Source organism: Oncorhynchus keta, chromosome 34 (genome assembly GCF_023373465.1).
Source record: "Oncorhynchus keta strain PuntledgeMale-10-30-2019 chromosome 34, Oket_V2, whole genome shotgun sequence".
NCBI lineage: Eukaryota > Metazoa > Chordata > Actinopteri > Salmoniformes > Salmonidae > Oncorhynchus > Oncorhynchus keta.
In genome coordinates, this window is record NC_068454.1 from 46598958 (window position 1) to 46623905 (window position 24948).

The 24948-nt window shown below is 42.9% G+C and overlaps 1 protein-coding gene across 1 annotated transcript in view; it reads right to left on the bottom strand.

Moving 5' to 3' along the window:
* Nucleotides 1-24948, bottom strand: part of LOC118367563 (dynein axonemal heavy chain 7-like) — a 238437-nt gene that overhangs the window by 147448 nt on the left and 66041 nt on the right. Inside the window, 10 exon segments of the mRNA XM_052493948.1 lie at nt 8448-8696; nt 9035-9133; nt 10500-10712; nt 10975-11102; nt 11641-11743; nt 14916-15084; nt 15380-15489; nt 15632-15844; nt 16308-16448; nt 17905-18103. Of these exon segments, the coding sequence (XP_052349908.1) occupies nt 8448-8696; nt 9035-9133; nt 10500-10712; nt 10975-11102; nt 11641-11743; nt 14916-15084; nt 15380-15489; nt 15632-15844; nt 16308-16448; nt 17905-18103 (1624 nt within the window).

A 24948-nucleotide genomic window follows, 5' to 3' on the forward strand; every position in this document is an offset into this window, starting at 1 on the left:
CAGATTAACACTGGAGAGAGAGAGAGTTAGCTTTAGCAGTGCGGAGCGCCTCCGTAATACAGAGAAGAGCAGTCTCAGTTGAATGACTAGTCTTGAAACCTGACTGATTTGGATCAAGAAGGTCATTCTGAGAGAGGTGCTTTAGTAACAAAATGGATGGCACTGTGATAAACTGCATCCAGTTTGCTGAGTAGAGTGTTGGAAGCTATTTTGTAGATGACATCGCCAAAGTCGAGGGTCGGTATGATAGTCAGTTTTACTAGGGTAAGTTTGGCGGCGTGAGTGAAGGAGCCTTTGTTGCGGAATAGAAAGCAGACTCTAGATTTGATTTTAGATTGGAGATGTTTGATATGAGTCTGGAAGGAGAGTTTACAGTCTAGCCAGACACCTAGGTACTTATATATGTCCACATATTCTAGGTCGGAACCATCCAGGGTGGTGATGCTAGTCGGGCGTGCGGGTGCAGGCAGCGAACGGTTGAAAAGCATGCATTTGGTTTTACTAGCGTTGAAGAGCAGTTGGAGGCCACGGAAGGAGTGTTGTATGGCACTGAAGCTCGTTTGGAGGTTAGATAGCACAGTGTCCAAGGACGGGCCGGAAGTATACAGAATGGTCTCGTCTGCGTAGAGGTGGATCAGGGAATTGCCCGCAGCAAGAGCAACATCATTGATATATACAGAGAAAAGTGTCGGCCCGAGAATTGAACCCTGTGGCACCCCCATAGAGACTGCCAGAGGACCAGACAGCATGCCCTCCGATTTGACACACTGTCTAACTCTGTCTGCAAAGTAGTTGGTGAACCAGGCAAGGCAGTCATCAAAAAAACCGAGGCTCCTGAGTCTGCCGATAAGAATATGGTGATTGACAGAGTCGAAAGCCTTGGCAAGGTCGATGAAGACGGCTGCACAGTACTGTCTTTTATCGATGGCGGTTATGATATCGTTTACTACCTTGAGCGTGGCTGAGATGCACCCGTGACCGCTCGGAAACCAGATTGCACAGCGGAGAAGGTACGGTGGGATTCGAGATGGTCAGTGACCTGTTTGTTGACTTGGCTTTCGAAGACCTTAGATAGGCAGGGCAGGATGGATATAGGTCTGTGACAGTTTGGGTCCAGGGTGTCTCCCCCTTTGAAGAGGGGGATGACTGCGGCAGCTTTCCAATCCTTGGGGATCTCAGATGATATGAAAGAGAGGTTGAACAGGCTGGTAATAGGAGTTGCGACAATGGCGGCGGAGAGTTTCAGAAATAGAGGGTCCAGATTGTCAAGCCTAGCTGATTTGTACAGGTCCAGGTTTTGCAGCTCTTTCAGAACATCTGCTATCTGGATTTGGGTAAAGGAGAACCTGGAGAGGCTTGAGCGAGTAGCTGGGGGGGGGGGAGCTGTTGGCCGAGGTTGGAATAGCCAGGAGGAAGGCATGGCCAGCCGTTGAGAAATTCTTGTTGAAGTTTTCGATAATCATGGATTTATCGGTGGTGAGCGTGTTACCCAGCCTCAGTGCAGTGGGCAGCTGGGAGGAGGTGCTCTTGTTCTCCATGGACTTTACAGTGTCCCAGAACTTTTTGGAGTTGGAGCTACAGGATGCAAATTTCTGCCTGAAGAAGCTGGCCTTTGCTTTCCTGACTGACTGCGTGTATTGGTTCCTAACTTCCCTGAACAGTTGCATATCGCGGGGACTATTCGATGCTATTGCAGTCCGCCACAGGATGTTTTTGTGCTGGTCGAGGGCAGTCAGGTCTGGAGTGAACCAAGGGCTATATCTGTTCTTAGTTCTGCATTTTTTGAACGGAGCATGCTTATCTAAAATGGTGAGGAAGTTACTTTTAAAGAATGACCAGGCATCCTCAACTGATGGGATGAGGTCAATGTCCTTCCAGGATACCCGGGCCAGGTCGATGAGAAAGGCCTGCTCACAGAAGTGTTTTAGGGAGCGTTTGACAGTGATGAGGGGTGGTCGTTTGACTGCGGATCCGTAGCGGATGCAGGCAATGAGGCAGTGATCGCTGAGATCCTGGTTGAAGACAGCAGAGGTGTATTTGGAGGGCCAGTTGGTCAGGATGACATCTATGAGGGTGCCCTTGTTTACAGATTTAGGGTTGTACCTGGTGGGTTCCTTGATGATTTGTGTGAGATTGAGGGCATCTAGCTTAGATTGTAGGACTGCCTTGACAGTGATGAGGGGTGGTCGTTTGACTGCGGATCCGTAGCGGATGCAGGCAATGAGCCAGTGATCGCTGAGATCCTGATTGAAGACAGCGGAGGTGTATTTGGAGGGCCAGTTGGTCAGGATGACATCTATGAGGGTGCCCTTGTTTACAGATTTAGGGTTGTACCTGGTGGGTTCCTTGATGATTTGTGTGAGATTGAGGGCATCTAGCTTAGATTGTAGGACTGCCGGGGTGTTAGGCATATCCCAGTTTAGGTCACCTAACAGAACAAACTCTGAAGCTAGATGGGGGGTAATCAATTCACAAATGGTGTCCAGGGCACAGTTGGGAGCTGAGGGGGGTCAGTAGCAGGCGGCAACAGTGAGATACTTATTTCTGGAGAGAGTAATTTTTTTAATTAGTAGTTCGAACTGTTTGGGTATGGACCTGGAAAGTATGACATTACTTTGCAGGTTAACTCTGCAGTAGACTGCAACTGCTCCCCCTTTGGCAGTTCTATCTTGACGGAAAATGTTATAGTTGGGTATGGAAATCTCTGAATTTTTGGTGGCCTTCCTGAGCCAGGATTCAGACACGGCAAGGACATCAGGGTTAGCAGAGTGTGCTAAAGCAGTGAGTAAAACAAACTTAGGGAGGAGGCTTCTGATGTTGACATGCATGAAACCAAGGCTTTTTCGATCACAGAAGTCAACAAATGAGGGTGCCTGGGGACATGCAGGGCCTGGGTTTACCTCCACATCACCCGCGGAACAGAGGAGGAGTAGTATGAGGGTGCGGCTAAAGGCTATCAAAACTGGTCGCCTAGAGCGTTGGGGACAAAGAATAAAAGGAGCAGATTTCTGGGCATGGTAGTGAGTGGATGGGCTGGCTGGGGAAGCAGCGATTCAGACAGTTAGCAGGCCTGTGCTAACAAGCTAACAGTTAGTAGGCCGGGGCTAAACAAGCTAGCAGTTAGCAGGCCAAATTAGCAAGCAAGCAGATAGCAAGGGCTAGAAAGTTAGCCTTTGGGGGACGTCGCGATGGGGGTTAAGTCTGTTTATGCCTCTTCATGCGGTGACATCGATAGACCGGTCATGGGTCCGGATATTGTAGCCCAGGAGTATGCTTCGGTGGTTGCACAGGAGCTCTGTCCGGGCTAGCTTCAAGCTAAGTGGATGGGAACGCTAGCCAGGAGTAGTCATCTGGGGTTACGGTTAGCTAGTTAGCTAGTTGTGAAGATCCAGATGAAAAAGTTCCGTTTGCGGTGGGAACCCGGGATAAAAATAATAGGTCCGTTATGCTCTGGTTAGAGTCGCGTTGTTCGAACTGGCGAGAGCTTTCCGAGCTAAAGGTTAGCTGATGACCGCTAGCAATGGTTTGCTGACTGATAGCTGGTAGTTAGCTGGCTAGCTTCAGTTGAGGGGTTCCGGATCCGAAGTAAATATAAATACTTTAGGAAAAAAAGCAGATCCACGCTACATTGGGTGAGGCGGGTTGCAGGAGAGTATTTAGATGTTGAGGTTTATAAAAATGTTATGCGAAGAAAAATGTTTAAAAAAAACGAATATATACAAGGGACACGACACGACACGACGTCTGACTGCTACGCCATCTTGGATTAAAGATCATTGCAAACTCCTCCCACCTGGTCACCCCCTCTTTCAAAAATGATCCTCTGGCAGACTGGTTCAGGTCAATCATGACCAAAACCAACCGCCAACTGAACAGTTTCTTTCCCAGTGCTGCGGCCCTCACCAACCGGCCATCTGGACCATAGAGACTAAAGGACTATGCACCTTATGTTGCACACCACATCAAGCCATCGCTGAACTGTACACAAAATAACTGCACCACACTCTGTTAATCTCTCTACATTTAGATACACTGACCGTACAAAACATAGGTTGACCAGGTGAATCCAGATGAAAGTTATGATCACGTATTGATTCACTAGTTAAATCCACTTAATTTCATTGACGTTGAAGGGAAAGAGGCATGTTAAAGAAGGATTTGTAAGCCTTGAGACAATTGAGACATGGATTGTGTATGTGTGCACAATTCATAGGGTGAATGGGCAAGACAAAATATTTAAGTCTTTGTACGCGGTATGGTAGTAGGTGCCAGACGCTGTAACGTGTGCGCTCGGGGGGTCGGGGAGCAAGTTTAGGGAGTTAGTGTTGTAATAAATAAATGAAACAATAAACACGTAACACAAACAACACACCGACATGAAAACAGGGTCAAAAACACCTGAGGAAAGTACCAAGAGGAGTGACAGATATAGGGAAGATAATCAAGAAGGTGATGGAGTCCAGGTGAGTGTCATGACGCGCTGGTGAGCTTGACGATGGTGACAGGTGTGCAGGATAATCAGCAGCCTGATAACCTAGAGGCCGGAGAGGGACTAAATGTGACCACACCCCCTCCCTGACGTGCGGCTCCAGCCACAGGACGCCGATAAAGGGGTCGAACACGTGGATACGGAGCGTACCCGAACACGTGTATACGGAGTGGACCGGTCACCCCTGCTGAGGCGCGGGAACCTGTCGAGCCGGCACGGAGCGGAAACCTGACAGACCGGCTGAGGCAGGGGAGCCTGGCGATCCGGCTGAGGCATGCGAGCCTGATGAGCCGGTGGAAGCAGGTGAGCCTGGCGATCCGGCTGAGGCATGAAAGCCAGACAAGCCGGCTGAGGTATGAGAGCCTGGCGATCTGCCTGAGGCATGAGAGCCTGTAGCAGCTCCCAGACAAATTTACACTGACACAAAAACAAACAAAAAACACTCCCTGATGCTTCTTTTTGATGAGGTGCTATTCTGTAACGACAACGCTAAGAGTTGAGAAGAAAGTTCAGGGAGTGAATGTTTTAATAAATAAATGAAACAAACACGTAACACAAACAATGCACCGACATGAAAACAGAGTCAATAACACCTGAGGAAAGAACCAAGGGGAGTGACAGATATAGGGAAGATAATCAAGGAGGTGATGAAATCCAGGTGAGTGTCATGAGGTGCTGGTGCCATTGACGATGGTGACAGGTGTGCGGAATAATCAGCTACCTGATGACCTAGAGGTCGGAGTATATGTATATAGTATATGTGACAGACGCACCGTTTTGAGTGTGTCAAGAACTGCAACACTGCTGGGTTTTTCACACTCAACTGTTTCCTGTGTGTATCAAGAATGGTCCACCACCCAAAGGACATCCAGCCAACTTTACACAACTGTGGGAAGCATTGTAGTCAACATCGGCCAGCATCACTGTGGAATGCTTTCCAAGCCTTGTACAGTCCACGAATTGAGGCTGTTCTGAGGGCAAAATGGGATGCAACTGAATATTAGGACAGGTATGCCTAATGTTTTGTACACTCATATGGCAAAATTGCACATCCATCAAGGGAAGGATTTAGACACGTTAACTTTCTCCACATTTTGTTAGGTTACAACATTATTCTAAAATTGATTCAATTGTTTTTCCCCCCTCATCAATGTATACACAATACCCCATAATGACAAAGCAGGCTATGGCAAAAAGCTGTTTGGTTCAGCTGTCGCAACTCGCGGAGAGGAAGAACTTTACAGGTGTTTCTGATTAATAAACAATGCCATGCTGGTGGATGGTAACATTCAAATGAATCCCAGGCCTGAAAAGAAATGTAGACTAAAAAATATTAGCACGTTATCACAGAGGAAACACATGCAATTGACACAGAAAATATCGAAGTTACCAGTTGGGCTTTCCCACTTCAAGCCCAAATATATCATACTTTGACTAAGAATATAACTTAATGACTTAAATCATTGTGCAACTTCATAGGTAAGCTATTGGCATCATCTTTCAGCTGAAAAAAAAGTGGGCCTTTAATAACTTAGGGCTGAAATCCTGTTAATGGGATCGATATGACAACAGCCAGTGAAAGTGCAGGGCGCCAAATTCAAAACAGAAATCTCATAATTTAAATTCCTCAAACATACTTATACCATTTTACATTTTAAATGTAATCTTGTTGTTAATCCCACCACAGTGTTCGATTTCAAATAGGCTTTACAGCGAAAGCACCACAAACAATTATGTTAGGTCAGAGCCAAGCCACAGAAAAACACAGCCATTTTTTCAGCAAAAGAGAGGAGTCACAGGAAGCAGAAAAAGAGATTAAATGAATCACTAACCTCTGATGATCTTCATCAGATGACACTCATAGGACTTCATGTTACACAATACATGTATGTTTTGTTTGATAAAGTTCATATTTAGATAAAAAAAATCTCAGTATACATTGGCGCGTTATGTTCAGTAGTTCCAAAAACATCCAGTGATTTTGTAGAGAGCCACATCAATTTACAGAAATACTCATTATAAATGTTGATGAAAATACAAGTTCTATGCGTTGAACTTTAGATACACTTCTCCTTAATGCAACCGCTGTGTCAGATTTCAAAAAAGCTTTACGGAAAAAGCAAATAATCTTAGTACAGCTCTCAGACAACAAATACATATATCCGCCATGTTGGAGTCAACAGAAGTCAGAAATAACATTATAAATATTCACTTACCTTTGATGATCTTCATCAGAATGCACTCCCAGGTATCCCAGTTCCACAATAAATGTTTGATTTCAATAATGTCCATCATTTATGTCCAAATAGCTACTTTTGTTAGCGCGTTTGGTAACAAATCAAAACTCACAAAGCACGTTCACTAGTTGCAGACGAAATGTCAAAAAGTTCCGTGACAGTCCGTAGAAACTTGTCAAATGATGTATGGAAACAATCTTTAGGATGAGACTTTAGGGGCAGTATTTCATTATTGGATTAAAAAACGTGCCCGTTTTAAGCACAATATTTTGACACGAAAAGATGCTCGACTATGCATATAATTGGCAGCTTTGGAAAGAAAACACTCTGACGTTTCCAAAACTGCACAGATATTATCTGTGAGTGCCACAGAACTCATGCTACAGGCGAAACCAAGATGAAACCTCAAACAGAAAATGAGCAGAATTTTTGAGGCTCTGTTTTCCATTGTCTCCTTATATGGCTGTGAATGTGCCATGAACGAGCCTAAGCTCTCTGCCGTTTGTCCAATGTGTCTGCAGCATTTTGACGTATTTGTAGGCATATCATTGGAAGATTGGCCATAAGAGACTACATTTGCCAGGGGTCCGCCCGGTGTCCTTTGTCTAAATTGGTGCGTAATCTTCAACTGGAGACAGGAGTTGATTTGGAAAAAAGTTTGGCGTTTTGATAACTGAATTTTCGTTTTTTTTGGTAGCCAAACGTGACGCACCAAACGGAGCGATTTCTCCTAAAAAAAATAATCTTTCAGGAAAAACTGAACATTTGCTATCTAACTGAGAGTCTCCTCATTGAAAACATCCAAAGTTCTTCAAAGGTAAATTATTTATTTGAATGTTTTTCTGGTTTTTGTGAAAATGTTGCCTGCTGATGCTAACACTAAATGCTACGCTAGCTATCAATACTGTTACACAAATGCTTGTTTTGCTATGGTTGAGAAGCATATTTTTGAAAATCTGAGATGACAGCGTTGTTAACAAAAGTCTAAGCTTGAGAGCTAGCATATTAATTTCATTTCATTTGCGATTTTCATGAATAGTTAACGTTGCGTTATGGTAATGAGCTTGAGGCTGTATTCACGATCCCGGATCCGGGATGGCTAGTATCAAGAGGTTTTAACAATAATATTCCAACCGGAGAATTCCTTTGTCTTCAGAAAAGCAAAGGAACGGGAGATACCTCACATGTGAAATGTGCGTGACTGCTGGCAGACCTCGGACTCATTCCCCTCTCATTCAGCCCCCCTTCATAGTAGAAGCATCAAAGATGGTTGACATCTAGTGGAAGCCTTAGGAAGTGCAAGATTACCAATATCCTACTATCTTCTATAGGGGCTGAGTTGAAAATCGACCAACCTCAGATTTCTCACTTCCTGGTTGGATTTTTTCTCAGGTTTTTACCTGCCATATGAGTTCTGTTATACTCACAGACATCATTCAAACAGTTTTAGAAACTTCAGAGTTTCTATGCAAATATACTAATAATATGCATATATTAGCAACTGGGACTGAGGAGCAGGCAGGTTACTCTGGGCACCTTATTCATCCAAGCTACTCAATACTGTCCCCCAGCCAAAGGCCTTTAAAGGGGTTTTAGACACAGAATTGAACTAAAATGCCATATCTTAATTTGATCCAGTTTCACACAGCAGGAAAATTATCCTGCAGCAGCAGGATGATCAAAAGAAGATATGGCATCTGTATGTAAGAAGTGAAAGTTACCTTCTCACAGATGTCTTGTAGGGCTGCTGCCAGCACCCGGTAGGCGCACGTCTTCCCACCAAAGGGCTCCCCCACCAGCATAAAGCCGTGGCGCACGATCATCATCTCAAAGATCTGCAGGATCTTCTCTGCGAAGAAGTCTGTCACCTGCAGGTTCATCTTATCGCTGTTCTCTTTGATGGCCTCCAGCAGGAGACGATAGTCCGGTTTGGGGAGTTTGACCCCGGGGAACAGATCAGAGGTGATGCCCTGGGAAGATGCACACATATAGGGGTGGGTTAACATCTCACAGCAAGAACTAACAAATCTGGTGCAGTCCATGAGGAGGTGATGCATTACAGTACTTAATGCAGCTGGTGGCCACACCAGACTGTTACTTTTGATTTTAACCCCCGCCCTTTGTTCAGGGACACATTATTACATTTCTGTTCGTCCCATTCAGTTTATGTCTCAGTTGTTGAATCTTGTTATGTTCAAGTATTAACACATGTTAAGTTTGCTGAAAATAAACGCAGTTGACAGTGAGAGGATGATTGTTTTTTTGCTGAGTTTATATTGTCAGGAAGAGACTTTGCAAACTATCTCACCCCAAAGAGCGGTAGATCATGAGCCAGGAACTTGGGCAGGTTGACGTCAATGATGGACCTAAGCAACAGGATGTCTTCATTTTCATCAGGATACTTCAGCTGTGACAGGTGAGAGAGAGAGAGAGAGAGAGAGAGAGAGAGAGAGAGAGAGAGAGAGAGAGAGAGAGAGAGAGAGAGAGAGAGAGAGAGAGAGAGAGAGAGAGAGAGAGAGAGAGAGAGAGAGAGAGAGAGAGAGAGAGAGAGAGAGAGAGAGAGAGAGAGAGAGAGAGAGAGAGAGAGAGAGAGAGAGAGAGAGAGAGAGAGAGAGAGAGAGAGAGAGAGAGAGAGAGAGAGAGAGAGAGAGAGAGAGAGAGAGAGAGAGAGAGAGAGAGAGAGAGAGAGAGAGAGAGAGAGAGAGAGAGAGAGAGAGAGAGAGAGAGAGAGAGAGAGAGAGAGAGAGAGAGAGAGAGAGAGAGAGAGAGAGAGGAGAGAGAGAGAGAGAGAGAGAGAGAGAGAGAGAGAGAGAGAGAGAGAGAGAGAGAGAGAGAGAGAGAGAGAGAGAGAGAGATAATGGTGTGAAGAGGTAGATACATAATGAGAGGGAGACACATTTGGGCCTTGTGGGGAAAGGCATCATTCAGGAGCCTTTGAGTGCACTGACATGCGTTCTCTTTCAGACGAGGGAGTCTTCAGTGGTATTTGCCGCTTTAGCTCAGGGGCTAAATGCAAGCCACTATTTTCCAAAAGTAATTTTGAAAGAGGCGACAGGGTAAAGTCCTGGAGGCGGCAGTGCTGAAATTGATGTAAAAATTACATTAATGCATTGCGGCGCACCGAAAACAACACTTAGAGCCTGGGAAAGAATATGTTCTATTTATATGGGGAACCTGGTTCTGGGTTCAGATCTTTATCTTTGAAAGTCGATCTTCCAGGTTCTGTCTTCATTGTACTCTGCTATGTCATTGCGTGTTAGGAACGAACGCCCCATTTTCTCATTGTCATCACAATGTCAAAAGAAACTATTTCAATCTAATGTGGCTGCAAAGAGTAATGTTCAACTTCATATTCAACTTCAGACAATGACAACCTGGTTTGAGAGGACAAATTGTCCCATTACTAACAACAAGTGTTATTAATAATGTCCCCTTTTGTCTAATTGATCTAGCAATATAAAAAAAACATCACATTTGTGAAAGGAAAGGAGCAAAGGATAAATGTGGGGACATTGTGGGGCCTGTAGGTATGTACGTTTTTTGTTTTGCCCTAGCACTACACACCTGATTCCACATATTAAAGGTTTAATGATGAGTTGATTAGTGGAAGCAGTTGTGTAGTCTTTTGGGTTCACAGGAACAGGATTAAGAAACACTGCCGGAGGTGAACATTGTGGGAACTTAGAGGCCAGAGGTAAACACTTATTGTGGGTACACTGTAGGGACCTGAATGACATGGGCAAAGAGTCAATGTGATGACTTGTGACAGGTACCTTCAGGTTCCCGGCGGCCGTCAGGACAGACTTGACGGCCCTCATGCCGTAGTCGTAGTGGTGCTGCATGGACAGCTGTTCTGAACACAGCCTGTAGGTAGCTACGATCTTCACCGACAGTGGCCGGGCAGTCACAAACCCACAAGAGTAGAGCACAATCTCAGATATCATGGCGTAGTCCGGGACCATCATGGCCACCGTCCTGAAGAGAGCCTAGAGAAAGGAAACAACCCACCAAAATTGTGCCTGCTTCCCAAATGATACCTTACTCCGTACATAGTGCATTACAACCCTATGGGCTCTGGTCAAACAAAAGTAGTACATTATGTAGGGAATAGGGTGACATTTGGGATTTAACCTATGTCATGTGTGCCATCATGTGATCCCGTACAACCAGATGGCTCTTGGGTACAGTCACTGAGGCTTGTGCTAATGTGATCTCAGATAATAATACTAATACATTTAGCACGGGTACCTTTAGGTTGTCTGGCAGTTCAGAGCGACCGGCGTATCCTGGGTTCATGGTGATGAACACAGCACAGGAGGGGTTTAGCTTTAGCTCCGTACCCTCAAACAGCAGCATTTCAGCATGGGAAGTAATACCTAAGAGAGACAATGTATGCATTGTAACGTAATGGATTGTAATGTATGCACGCTTGACTGCCAGTCACTTTGGATAAAAGTGCCTGCTAAATGGCATATATCATTATTATTATATTACAGAGACCGGGACTACATTTGATCAGTGCCATTGACTGACCATGCTAGCGACAAGTAAGAACATGTGGCAAAATGCGCTATAGTTGAAGTACTAACAGTTGAACGATACACCTAAACACCTCTTTGTATGGTGTGAGAATGCGTATTATGGCGTCTCACACACACACAACTCTCTGTATGTTGAGAATCTGTCTTTAATGGACACACACAGCTGTATGGTGTGAGAATGTGTAAATTCTGGGGAATTTCTCTCTCTCTCACACACACACACACACACACACACACACACACACACACACACACACACACACACACACACACACACACACACACACACACACACACACACACACACACACACACACACACACACACACACACACACACACACACACACACACACACACACACACACACACACCTCTCTGTATGGTGAGAATCTGCTGGGCTACCACTGATAGAACCTCCAGGTCAATGCGGTTGAACTCGTCGAAGCAGGCCCAGGCTCCACAAGACAGCAATCCCTGCCAAGCAACAAGAGATATGACTAGAGAAGCAAGCACATCCACCTCAAATAGAGAATTACATTTGAAACGAGTAAGTAAAATTTAATTATTTTAGTAAACTCATTTATGCACATCTAGGAAATGTATACTAAACACATGTCAATCAGGATTTAGACAGGGACATAGTAGCATCTCAGCTGCATCCCTTAGTCAATGTTATTGTATGCTCTCTAAAAAGCAACGTTTAACTTCTTTGGGATAGGGGGCAGCATTTTCACTTTTGGATGAATAGCATGCCCAGAGTGAACTGCCTCCTACTCAGTCCCAGATGCTAATATATGCATATTATTATTGGTATTGGATATAAAACACTGGATGGGAGCTGTTTGACTAAGGGGTCTGCCCGCAGCCTCTATCTCAGTCATGCGCATTTCACATGAGAGGTATCTCTCGTTCCATTGCTTTTCTACAGACAATGGAATTCTCCGGCTGGAACATTATTGAACATTTATGATAAAAACATCCAAAAGATTGATTCTATACTTAGTTTGACAAGTTTCTTTGACCTGTAATATAACTTTTTGAACCTTTCATCCGACTGGACCTCAACGCGCTTTTGGATTTGTTTACCAAACGCCCTAAAAAAAGAAGCTATTTGGACATAAATGGACATAAATGATGGACATTATCGAACAAAACAAACATTTATTGTGGAACTGTGATTCCTGGGAGTGCATTCTGATGAAGATCATCAAATGTAAGTGAATATTTATAATGCTATTTATGACTAATGTTGACTGCGCAAGATGGCGGATATTTATTTTTTCTAGTTTGGGCTCTGAGCGCCGTTCTCAGATTATGCTTTTTCCGTAAATCTGACACAGCGGTTGGATTAAGGAGAAGTGTATCTAAAGTTCCATGCATAACACTTGAATTTTCATCAATGTTTATAATGAGTATTTCTGTGAATTCATGTGGCTCTCTGCAATATCACTGCATGTTTTGGAACTACTGACCATAACACTCCAATGTAAAATAAGATTTTTGGATATAAATATGAACTTTACCGAACTAAACATACATGTATTGTGTAACATGAAGTCCTATGAGTGTCATCTGATGAAGATCATCAAAGGTTCGTGATTCATTTTATCTCTATTTGTACTTTTTGTGACTCCTCTCTTTGGCTGGAAAAATGGCTGGGTTTTTCTGTGAGTTGGTGGTGACCTAACATAATTGTTTGTGGAGCTTTCGCTGTAAAGCATTTTTTAAATCAGACACTGTGGCTGGATGGATGAATGAGAACTTTATCTTTAAAATGGTGCCTAATACTTGTATGTTTGAGAAATTAGATTTATGACATTTCTATTGATTTGTATTTGGCGCCCTACAATTTCATTGGCTGTTGGCGAGGGGTTCCGCTAGCGGAACTGGGTTCCCAGTCCTAGACAGGTTAAAGATCTAAAGCCTTTGATACTTTGGATCACTCACTGTTGTTGCCTTGGTTGTCCTCTGTCGGACTTTATCAAAATGCCTGCAACTGGTTCAATAATGACCTAACTGATAGATCTCAATGTATAGTTGCTGAAATGATTCCTCAAGGTCACAAAATGAGTACCTCAGGGGTCTATTCTAGGGCCAGTACTACTCACATTGTATATTAACGATATTGGTTCCTAAGTAAAGAACTGTATACCTTTATGCTGATGACACTGTGCTGATCTACAAACTGCTTTTAAATGTCATACAAAACTCACTTATTGACCTGAAACAGGTACTGAATGCAGATAAAACTAAATATATGTTTTTTTCTAAAGCCCACAGCACTGGCATCACAGACGTACATATTTGCACTTTGAATGGAGCACAAATTAAGTGACTCCACTCATATAAATACCTTGGCATTTGTAATTTAAAGTAGTTATATGTAAAATGAAGCCCCCTTGTGGAAACTAGGCAATTTGCAACAACACAGCATCAATTCAAACAACTGTCCCCCCTTCCCTCAAGTTTAGTGTTTGAGTCTTTTGCTTTCGGTTTTGTCCACCAGCTTCAAATTGAAACAGCTGAAACAGACACATACACACAGCGTAACTTGGACCACTTGCGGTTGCCAAGGCATCGTTGTGATATCCATCTTGCTTCCGCACAAGTGCTTTAGGAGGTTCAGTAGTAGCCTATGTCTTAGTACCCATCATGGACAACAGGAGAGCACTCAACCTTGGGGATGTTAGCTATCAGTTAAATGTTTCCCCAAAATCCTTAACTCAAGGCTAAAAGTCTCAATGTGCATGCCACCCAAAACACAATATCTGTATTGTACTGCATGGCTCCATCAGTATTGTTAGAACAATGTGTCAAGTGTGGATATTAAGAATTTGTCGGGCCAAATTCATGTGGGCAGAGAAGTGTTGAGTTAAAACTTGAATTAAATTAAAAGAGGAAAAACCGAAAGGACCCTCTTAAAAATCATCTAAGCTCTTATATAAGTGGCCTGAATCACAATGTCCTGCATTGGGTCAAAGAAAAGTATACAATTCTGTTAAGCAGTTTTTATAAAATGTTATCATCATATTTGAGTAAATAACTGCCTCACGGAATGCCTATAAAGCCCGGTACAGATCTAACAGCCAAGACAAGATGGTTTTATGAAGTTTGCTTGATCTAAACGATGTAGTTTCAGAAAGTCTCATGTCAGCTGCTGGAGTTTCCAAGTTGTAACATGTCAAAAGAGACAGATTTGTTTAGCCAATCAAAGAACAGTGTGCTGATGTTCTGTATTTAGCCAAGCAGCTAGCTAGCTAGCCGTTACACATGTGTCCTGTTTGTGGTGCATGTATTTCAAGATACTGGTTTGCTGCAAAGTTTCATCACACCATTCCAAAAAGTGTCACTGTTACCATGGAAACGGTCTCAGCCCTGCATCTCATATCTTTAATCAGCTGTTCTACAATACAAGATTTTAAAACTGAAATGTTTATCATCATTTAAAAACTGTATTGATGAGCATAGGCCATTCATCAATAGAGCCATGCCAACTAGAAGCTGAGCCCTACAGTAAGAGTGGGTGTGAGGGATCTTAGCCTGGATAAACATGACTGAACGCTGCACACACCATTGTTTCACTTCACTTATCAATGGTGAGTGTCTGGTTCACTCAGGTTTTACCACGCTAGAGGGATATGCCCACCTTGAAGAACTTCCCCAGGGCGATGTAATCCAAGCCGTCGGAGCAGTTGAAGACAACACATTGCTTGGCCACAGCCTTGGCCAGATCCTTGGTGGTCTCCGTCTTCCCTGTACCTGCGGGACCTTCAGGGGCCCCTCCCAAGTATAAGTGCAGGGCCCCAAACAGTGTTCTGTAGGAGAAGCGGCAGACCTGTGTTCAAATGCTATTTGAAATCATTTAAGATACTTTATCTATGCATGATTGTGCTTGCCTGGCACAATGGAACCGATAGAATTGTCACAAGAAGTGCAAACCCCGCACCCTTGGCACTCTAATCCTTCTAGACCAAGTCGCGTGAAAGATTTCATATAGATTTCACATAGTACTTAGGTCTGATTTGAGGGCATTGCATTATAGTCGCAGCACATCAGCATGTCGAGGGTCCTGACTTGCCAATGAGTGCGGTGAGTATTAGTGGTCCATACCTGTAGCAGCGGTCAGTAAGTGGAGTGATGACCAGGCGTGGTGTGTTCCCCAGATACTCGTAACCATAAGCAAGGCCGGCGTTGATCATCTTAGTCTGGAGACGGTCTTCCTGTATATATAGAGGTCAAGTCAACACAAACCTGTTCAGTTAGTACTTAATGGAGCCAAAGGTAAAATACATAAGACACAAAACATGCATGCATGCACACATACACACCCAAAAAAACACATGCACACACACATACACTTACCACCCAGTAGTAGCGTAGCTGACTGAGCCACTCAAAGTCAGTTTCGTCTCTGATGCCTTTCTGGACCAGTGTGGCTAGCACATCTCGGGCATGGACGTCCTGTACCACCAGAGCACCCAGGGTGACCCGGTTCTGCTTGGACAGTTTCCCGCGCACCAGCATCACAATGTCATCGATCTGACTGTTGTTCTGCTGCAGGTAGACATCCAGGGCCTGCAAAACAAAAGGGAGACATCACTGGTTTGACAGGGAAATATATGTCAATCATAGGGTCATATGATGACCCATGCACTCTCAGTAATCTGTGCGGGCTTTTACACACACACACACACACACACACACACACACACACACACACACACACACACACACACACACACACACACACACACACACACACACACACACACACACACACACACACACACACACACAGGTTTTTCTTAACATGGTCCAGTGCTCGTCAAGTGGTTCTTCCTCAGTTAGGTGTGAGATAGCACTTAATCTGTTCTGCAGCATGACAGCAGCCTATATTTCCATATTTCTGTATTTATTTGACAGTGATAATGCACATCAATAAAATGTGCCAGATTAAGCCAGCTGGCTAGTTTTCATCTGCAGATATTACATTATATAATATAAGGTAAACTCTTTCCAATGTAGTTCGGCCTTGTACCTTCTGCCCTGAGACGATGGCCGCGTGAATGTCTTTGGTCCAGTACACCTGGGAAACGCACAGCACCGTCTGGCCGGGCCAGGTACGCACCCAGTTGATCCTCAGGTCCTTGGGGTATGCCTCAATGGCCTCCCCAATCACCTGGGGCACACAACCATTGGATGTGAAAATAATTATCAAAACAACACTGTAATTAGGAGAGAATGTGTATTTTATTTTACCTTTATTTAACTAGGCAAGTCAGTTAAGAACAAATTATTATTTTCAATGACGGCCTAGGAACAGTCTAGTTCAGGGGCAGCTCGGGATTTGATCTTGTAACCATTTGGTTACTAGTCCAACGCTCTAACCACTAGGCTACCTGCCACCCCTCGTATTGCCACGAGTAAAGGCTATTCAAAGTAGATTTTCTGTTTAACGGATGCCCTGCATAACATTTCTCAAAAATAAAATAAATACATTTTAACGATCCATATGAATATTAGCTGTAGCCTTCCTTTTGGATTATGTGGCTGCACACTGCTCTTGATAGTATTACTGATATTTAATAAGCTTACATATCGGCCTCATGGCCTTCGTCAGAGCTTTTGTGAATTATTTTAAATTTGCACCCTGATGTAGACCTAGCCCCTCCCACATCTGTTCTACACATCGAATGGGGTTGAAGGCAAAGGGAAAAACACAAGTGCTTCCAAATATATCAATATGCATTTCATAAATATTACAAAAGTGTATAAATAAGACGTATGAAACACCATTGTAAAATCACAATGAGGACATAGCAAGTTTTCATTAGTCATTGGGTACATCGTACGATAAACAGAGAAATCTTAAATAGGCAAATACTTGTATTTAAAAAAAATTGTGTTTCATTTGTATTCTCTCGCTCGCCTCACTTTTCCAAAAATGTAATCCATTAAAGAGTAAATAAAGTTTGTATGGCCTAGGTAAGAAGCCTATATCCCGTTTCTGTAGTGTGAGGCAAATGTTATGTCCAAGTACAACCTCAGGAGAGGATCCTATCACAGGGCCTTACCCCCAATCTATCTCCTTAATGCTGAGTGCCAAGAAGAGGCCCATCGGGTCCTACTTTTTACAATCTTTGGTATGACTCAGGCTGGGATCGAACTCCCAACATTCCAAACTCAGGGTGGACACTAACTACAAGGCCACTGAGTTGTGTAAAATATTTTTCAAATTATTTTCTTTTTACAAAAAAAATGGGAGAAAATTGTTCTTGAAAAATAAGTATCTTCAAATAATTTGCACCAAAATCCACTTAGAGCTGAATCCTTTATATGGCAAAAATAGTTAAATCTTCAGGTTTAATTTGATCTAGAGTAATTCCCCAAGTATTTTTTACTTCTAATAATTTCTGACGGCTTAAGAAAATTCTGTCTCCGTAGATTCCATCTCATCCAACTGATTGCCTAGCCAGTCCATGGTACACTGTATTGTGGGTGTTGATGATATCTCTCAAAATACTTGTCCAGGGTCAGATATCCAATTTAGCTAATAAATCATATTTTTAAGCAGACCTTAGACACTGATATTAGATCTATTGTTTGACGAGTTGCCATAAGTACTGTAACTGTACCTTATGCAGGGAGCTGATCATACCCATCTCTAGCTCTAGGAGCCATTTCTCCACCTGGCCGCGGGCCTTGGAAGTGGAGATTATATCTAGGAGCTCCACCACCTCTCCCTCGCTGCTCTTCATGTGGGTAATGTCCAGCACTTCTGTGAACACCACGTCGTTGATGCCCTCGAAACACTTCTTCAGATGAGGCTGAACCCTAAAGAAAGAAGGGGAAAATAATGGATTGCATTTATGCAGCGTTTTTCACTGGGATGTGTGTCGGTAACTCTTCTCACATTACAAGCACACATTTGTAACACCTTTTTGGGACACAAAGTAGTAAAAAAATATGGGCCTAGTTCACCCCAAAAACAAAGTTTGTCAGGAGCACATACGGTGCATTTGGAAAGTATTCAGACCCCTTGACTTTTTCTACATTTTGTTGCGTTACAGCCTTATTCTAAAATTGATTAAATACATGTTTTTCCTCAATCTACACATAATAGCCCATAATGACAAAGCGAAAACAAAATGATTAAAAATTAAACACAGAAAAACCTTATTTACATAAGTATTCAGACCCTTTGCGAAGAGACTCGAAATTGAGTTCAGGTGCATCCTGTTTCCATTGATCATCCTTGAAATGTCTCTACAACTTAGAGTCCACCTCTGGTAAATTCATTTGAATAGACGTGATTTGGGAAGGCACACACCTGTCTATATAAGGTTCCACAGTTAACAGTACATGTCAGAGCAAAACCAAGCCATGATGTCAAAGGAATTGTCCGTATATCTTCGAGACAGGATTGTGTCGAGGCACAGATCTGGGGAAGGGTACCAAAAAATGTGTGCAGCATTGAAGGTCCCCAAGAACACAGTGGCCTCCATCATTCTCAAAAATTGAGGACGTTTGGAACCACAATGACTCTTCCTAGAGCTGGCCGCCCGGCCAAACTGAGCAATCGGGGGAGAAGGGCCTTGTTCAGGGAGGTGACCATAAACCTGACGGTCAGTCTGACAGGGCACCAGAGTTCCTCTGTGGAGATGGGAGAACCTTCCAGAAGGACAACCATCTCTGCAGCACTCCACAAATTAGAACTTTATGGTAGAGTGGCCAGATGGAAACCACTTCTCAGTAAAAGGCACATGACAGCTCGCTTGGAGTTTGCCCAAATACTCTCAGACCATGAGAAACAAGATTCTCTGGTCTGATGAAACCAAGATTGAACTTTTTGGCCTGAATGTCAAATGTCATGTCTGGAGGAAACCTGGCACCATCCCTACGGTTGAAGCATGGTGGTGGCAGCAAAATACTGTGGGATGTTTTTCAGCGGCAAGGACTGGAGGACTAATTAGGATTGAGGGAAAGATGAACGGAGAAAAGTAGAGAGATCCTTGACAAGAACCTGCTCTAGAGTGCTTAGGACCTCAGACTGGGGCGAAGGTTCAACTACCAACAGGGCAATGATCCAACATCTCGAGAGACCTGAAAATAGCTGTGCAGTGACGCTCCCCATCCAACCTGACAGAGCTAGAGAGGATCTGCAGAGAAGAATGGGAGAAACTCCCCAAATACTAAATATGAATATGTAAATGTGAAATTTCAGTTTTTTATTTGTAATAAATTAGCAAAAATGTCTAATCCACCTGTTTTGCATTGTTATTATGGGGTATTGATGAGGGGAAAAACCAATTAAATAAATTTTAGAATAAGACTAATGTAACAAAATGTGGAAAAAGTCAAGGGGTCTGAATACTTTCCGAATGTACTGTAGACCTACAGCCAGACGCACAACACATATTGCATGAAACATGGACACTGATTTCAGACCCCTTGATACACTTTTTATGTATCAAAACTGCCAAACATGTTTTTTTGATGTTGATTGGATAGGATAGATACAGAGGAAAGATAGAGGAGAGAATGTGCTAAAATAGCAGTGGGATGTAAACAAACCCATGCAGCGGTATATGTTTTTTGGGCACAGCTGCTTACACTGCTTGATTATCCTAGGCCACAAAACTAACAAACTTGAGATTTTAGGAATAATCATAGAAGGCGTAATCCAAATGTGAGCAGGTAGCCTATTTATCTTGGCCCTCCTGGGTGGCAAAGTCATTGCTTTCCATGCATAACTTACCACAATTAGATGTCCTTCCCTATCTGTATAACACTGCCACAGTAGGAGCATCTCGTTTAGGCCTACTGCTTGTGATTATTATATTGCATGCAAGGGTTTGCCTGGAAAATCAACAAAATGTTTGTTATTCACACCGCACGCAAAACTATTGCATCTGGCCTAATCTTGATGATAATCAGCTATTGATTGTCCTCTAACCACCAGTCGGGGAACACAAAAGAGACTAATCAAATCTCAAATACGACACACGCACCACGCTTAAGCGTTTTGTTATGCTTTCTGTGACAAATTACTTTGCAATACATTATTTTGTGTTGGATTGAAGTCGAACACTAAAGATAAAATAAAAACAGTTCTGAAAAAAAGCAGCGTTGGAGAAAATGTGTGGCTGCATGAAATGGTTGTGTGGGTTGACTGGGTTGGTCTGGCGAAACTTCGATACAGAAAGAACTGCGGTAAAGCTCTACAGATGGGAGAATGTCACATCCTTGCTCAAAAGGGCATTAAGACGGCACACTAGGTCCTATTCAGCCTCGCAACAGATTAATCGCTTTGCCAAAATCAAACTACCGTAGGTGTTTGGAAAATTCTGTCTTTTCAGAAAAGTCAGTGACTGCACGAGGCGACATGAGGCTAATGAAATTCATGGCAGTAGTGGATGAGAAGGGGAAAAAAGAAACAGAAGAGTAAAGGGCTGAGCCTCCTTTGTCTGAAATCACATTCATTATAAACCACATACAGTACCTTTGGTGAAATAAGACAAGGCATGCTTATCAGCCTTTCGCCTACTCAGGGAGCCACAGTGGAGTAAGTAGGGCAGAGTGTCGTGAGGAGAAGACATTATATAATTAAATTCCCACAGTAAGTACAGGATTTTCATTTTCGAAGCCTCAACTTTTTCTCTTCTTCTCCTTATTCCCATCTCTTTTGAGCCGTCTTGATGAGGTGGTTCGGAGCATTTCTTTTTTGTTGAATGAAGTGTATGTAGTGGCCAAGTTTGTGTGTTCTGATCATATTATACTTTGGTATATTATTATATATATATTCTCTGAACAGGAGTTGTGAGAAACACCATGTAAATATGCCCATATACATCACTACGGAAAGAACTCAAATGCCATCATTACTTTAAAGCCTCTGTATGACCAACCGCGACAATGCATCTATCTATTGTATAAATAACCCTAACATCTGATACACAATAAGAGACATGGCACCGTACTGTATGTCTGCCGTCTTTTGCGTGCTCCAACTCGACTTTGCTATTTTGTGATTCTTTTGGCATTTATCTTTACTTTTTTTGCTCGAAATGTGCCTGCTATTATTTCCTATGATTAACAAAAACTTTTGGACATCGGCAGTTAATAAACAAAATTCCGGCATCAACTTCGATTCATCTGCCTGGGCTTCGATTCATCTCCTCTGACCAAATCTTTGGGCTACAAAAGAGGAAACGCATTCGAAAAAAAGGCGTCCTGGTAAGACTAAGGAGAGGATAAAACCGGCCACCACTTCCCTCAAAGAGACTCTTGTAAATGCAATATTCTGTTTTTCTGAAACATGGCTTTCTGACAAGATACCCCCGATGGCTAGGGTGTTACGATTCAGCAGGTATTGCGGTTTTGGGGTCATGGCACGGTTCGGTTTCAGTTCAGAGGGAAACTGAAATGCCAACAGTTAGTGGAGTTCATTTTTGTTTATTTAAGAAAATACAAAGTGTTGTTATTCCTGACTCCATATACAGCGTCTTCCGAAGGTATTCATACTCCATGACTTGTTGCACATTTTGTTGTGTTACAGCCTAAATTTGAAATGGATTACATTTATATTTTGTGTCATTTTGTGTCACAATGAGGCCAATATTGACATTAAAACAGTTAGAGAGTAATGGCTGTGATAGGAGAAAACTGAGGATGGATCAACAACATTGTACTTACTCCACAATAAATCAAATCAAATTTGTCACATGTGCCGAATACAACAGGTAAAGAAAGACCTTACAGTAAAATGCTTACTTAACTAACAATGCAGCTATAATAAAAATAAGTGTTGAGTAAAAAATAGATAAGTATAATAAATTAATAATTAATTAATTAGGCCTTTCATTAGCAGCAGTAAAATAACAGTAGCAAGGCTATATACAGGGGTTACCGATACAGAGTCAATGTGCGGGGGCACAGGTTAGTTGAGGTAATTGAGGTAATATGTACATGTAGGTAAAATTCAAGTGACTATGGAAACATAATAAACAGAGAGCAGCAACAGCAGCTTAAAAGAGGGGGTGTGGGGTGGGGGGCATTTGATTAGCTGTTCAGGAGTCTTATCGGGGGTAGAAGCTGTACTAACCTAAACGACAGAGTGAAAAGAAGGAAGCCTGTATAGAATACAAATATTCCAAAACATGCATCCTGTTTGCAATAAGGCACTAAAGTAAATCTGCCAAAAATGTGGCAAAAAAATGTATGTTCAGAATATAAAATGCGTTATGTTTTGGGCAAATCCAACTCAACACATCACTGAGGACCACTCTTCATATTTTTAAGCATGGTGGTGGATGCATCATGTTATGGGTATGCTTGTCATCGGCAAGGACCAGGGAGTTTTTTTTAGGATGAAAATAAACAGAATAGAGCAAAGCACAAGCAAAATCCTAGAGGAAAACCTGTATATACAATACATGAACAAAAGTGTGTAGCCACCCCTTCAAATTAGTGGATTCGGCTATTACAGCCACAACCGTTGCTGAAAGGTGTATACAATTGAGCACACAGCCATGCAATCTCCATAGACAAACATGGACAGCAGAACAGCCTTACTGAAGAGCTCAGTGACTTTCAAAGTGGCACAGTCATAGCATGCCACCTTTCCAAGAAGTCAGTTCGTCAAATGTCTGCCCTGCTAGACCTGCCCCAGTGAACTGTAAGTGCTGTTATTGTGAAGTGGAAACATCTAGGAGCAACAATGGCTCAGCCGCGAAGTGGTAGGCCACACAAGCTCACAGAACAAGACCGCCGAATGCTGAAGCGTGTAAAGCGTAAAAAATAGCCTGTCCTTGGTTGCAACACTCACTACCAAGTTCCAAACTGCCTCTGGAAGCAACGTCGGCATAATAACTGTTCGTCGGGAGCTTCATGAAATGGGTTTCCATGGCCGAGCAGCCACACACAAGCCTAAGCTCACCAATGCGCAATGCCAAGCGTCGGCTGGAGTGGTGGAAAGCTCGCCGCCATTGGACTCTGGAGCAGTGGAAACGCATTCTCTGGAGTAATGAATCACGCTTCACCATCTGTCAGTCCGACGGATGAATCTTGGTTTGGCAGATACCAGAAGAACGCTACCTGTCCCAATGCAAAGTGCCAACTGTAAAGTTTGGTGGAGGAGGAAAGGCTGTTTTTCATGGTTTGGGCTAGGCCCCTTAGTTCCATTGAAGGGAAATCTTAATGCTACAGCATAGAATGACATTCTAGACAATTCTTTGCTTCCAACTTTGCGGCAACAGTTTGGGGAAGGCCCTTTCCTGTTTCAGCATGACAATGCCCCCGGGCACAAAGCGAGGTCGAAACAGAAATGTTTTGTAGAGATCGGTGTGGAAGAACTTGACTGGCTTGCACAGAGCCCTGACCTCAACCCCATCGAACACTGAACACTGATGAATTGGAACGCCGATTGTGAGCCAGGCCTAATCGCTCAACATCAGTGCCCAGTCTCACCAATGCTTTTGTTCCAACGTCTAGAGGAAAGCCTTCCCGGAAGAGTGGAGGCTGTTATATCAGCAAAGGGGGGACCAACTCCATATTAATGCCCAGGATTTTGGAATGAGATATAGCTTCCTGTAGCATAGCTTCCAGTCTTGTTTCTTATTTCTCATGTTTTTTATTAGTTAAACTATTTTGATATTCAATACTACTGCAATGTTGTGCTTTCAAGTTAAGCATTATAAAGCACTTGTGAGAAATAAAAATGGAAAGATATCACATATACAATGCAACCAAAGGTGATGTCCTACACTTAACCTAACTAACTGACAGATAGCTATACCATGACTGATATAGCTAAGATCATACCCACACAAATACTGAAATATACACTGAACTAAAGAATATACCAAACATGCAACAATTTCAAAGATTTTACTGAGTTACAGTTCATATAAGGAAATCAGTCAAATTAAATAAATTCATTAGGCCCTAATCTATGGATTTCACATGACAGGGAATACAGATGTTTCTATTGGTCACAGAAACCTTAAAAAAAAACGGTAGGGGTGTAGATCAGAAAACCATTCAGTATCGGTTCTGACCACCATTGGCCTCCTTCACATGGAGTTGATCAGGCTGTTGATTATGGCCTGTGGAATGTTGTCCCACTCCTCTTTAATGGCTATGTGAAGTTGCTGGATATTGGCGGGTCTGGAACACGCTGTCATACACGTCGATCTAAAGCATCCCAAACATAATCAATGGTTGACATGACTTGTGAGTATGCAGGCCATAAAAGACCCTGGGACATTTTCAGCTTCCAGGAATTGTGTACAGATCCGTGCGACATGGGGTCGTGCATTATCATGCAAACATGTGATGGCGGTGGATGAATGGCACAACAATGGATCTCAGGATCTGGTCACAGTATCTCTGTGCATTCAAATTTCCATAGATAAAATGCAATTGTGTTCGTTGTCCATAGCTTATGCTTACCCATATCATCACCCCACCTTCACCATGTGGCACATGTTTCACAATAGGGCTGGGCGATATGGCCAAAATGTCATATCATGGTATTTTTCTAATTTTGGACGGTATGACGGTATTTGGCGGTATTTTATGTTTTTGATTAATAAAAGTTCTACATTTTCTTTATGAGTAGTGCGTGACCCTAGGGTGGCAACACATATATTCAAAATTATTTAAATGGGTCTTTCACC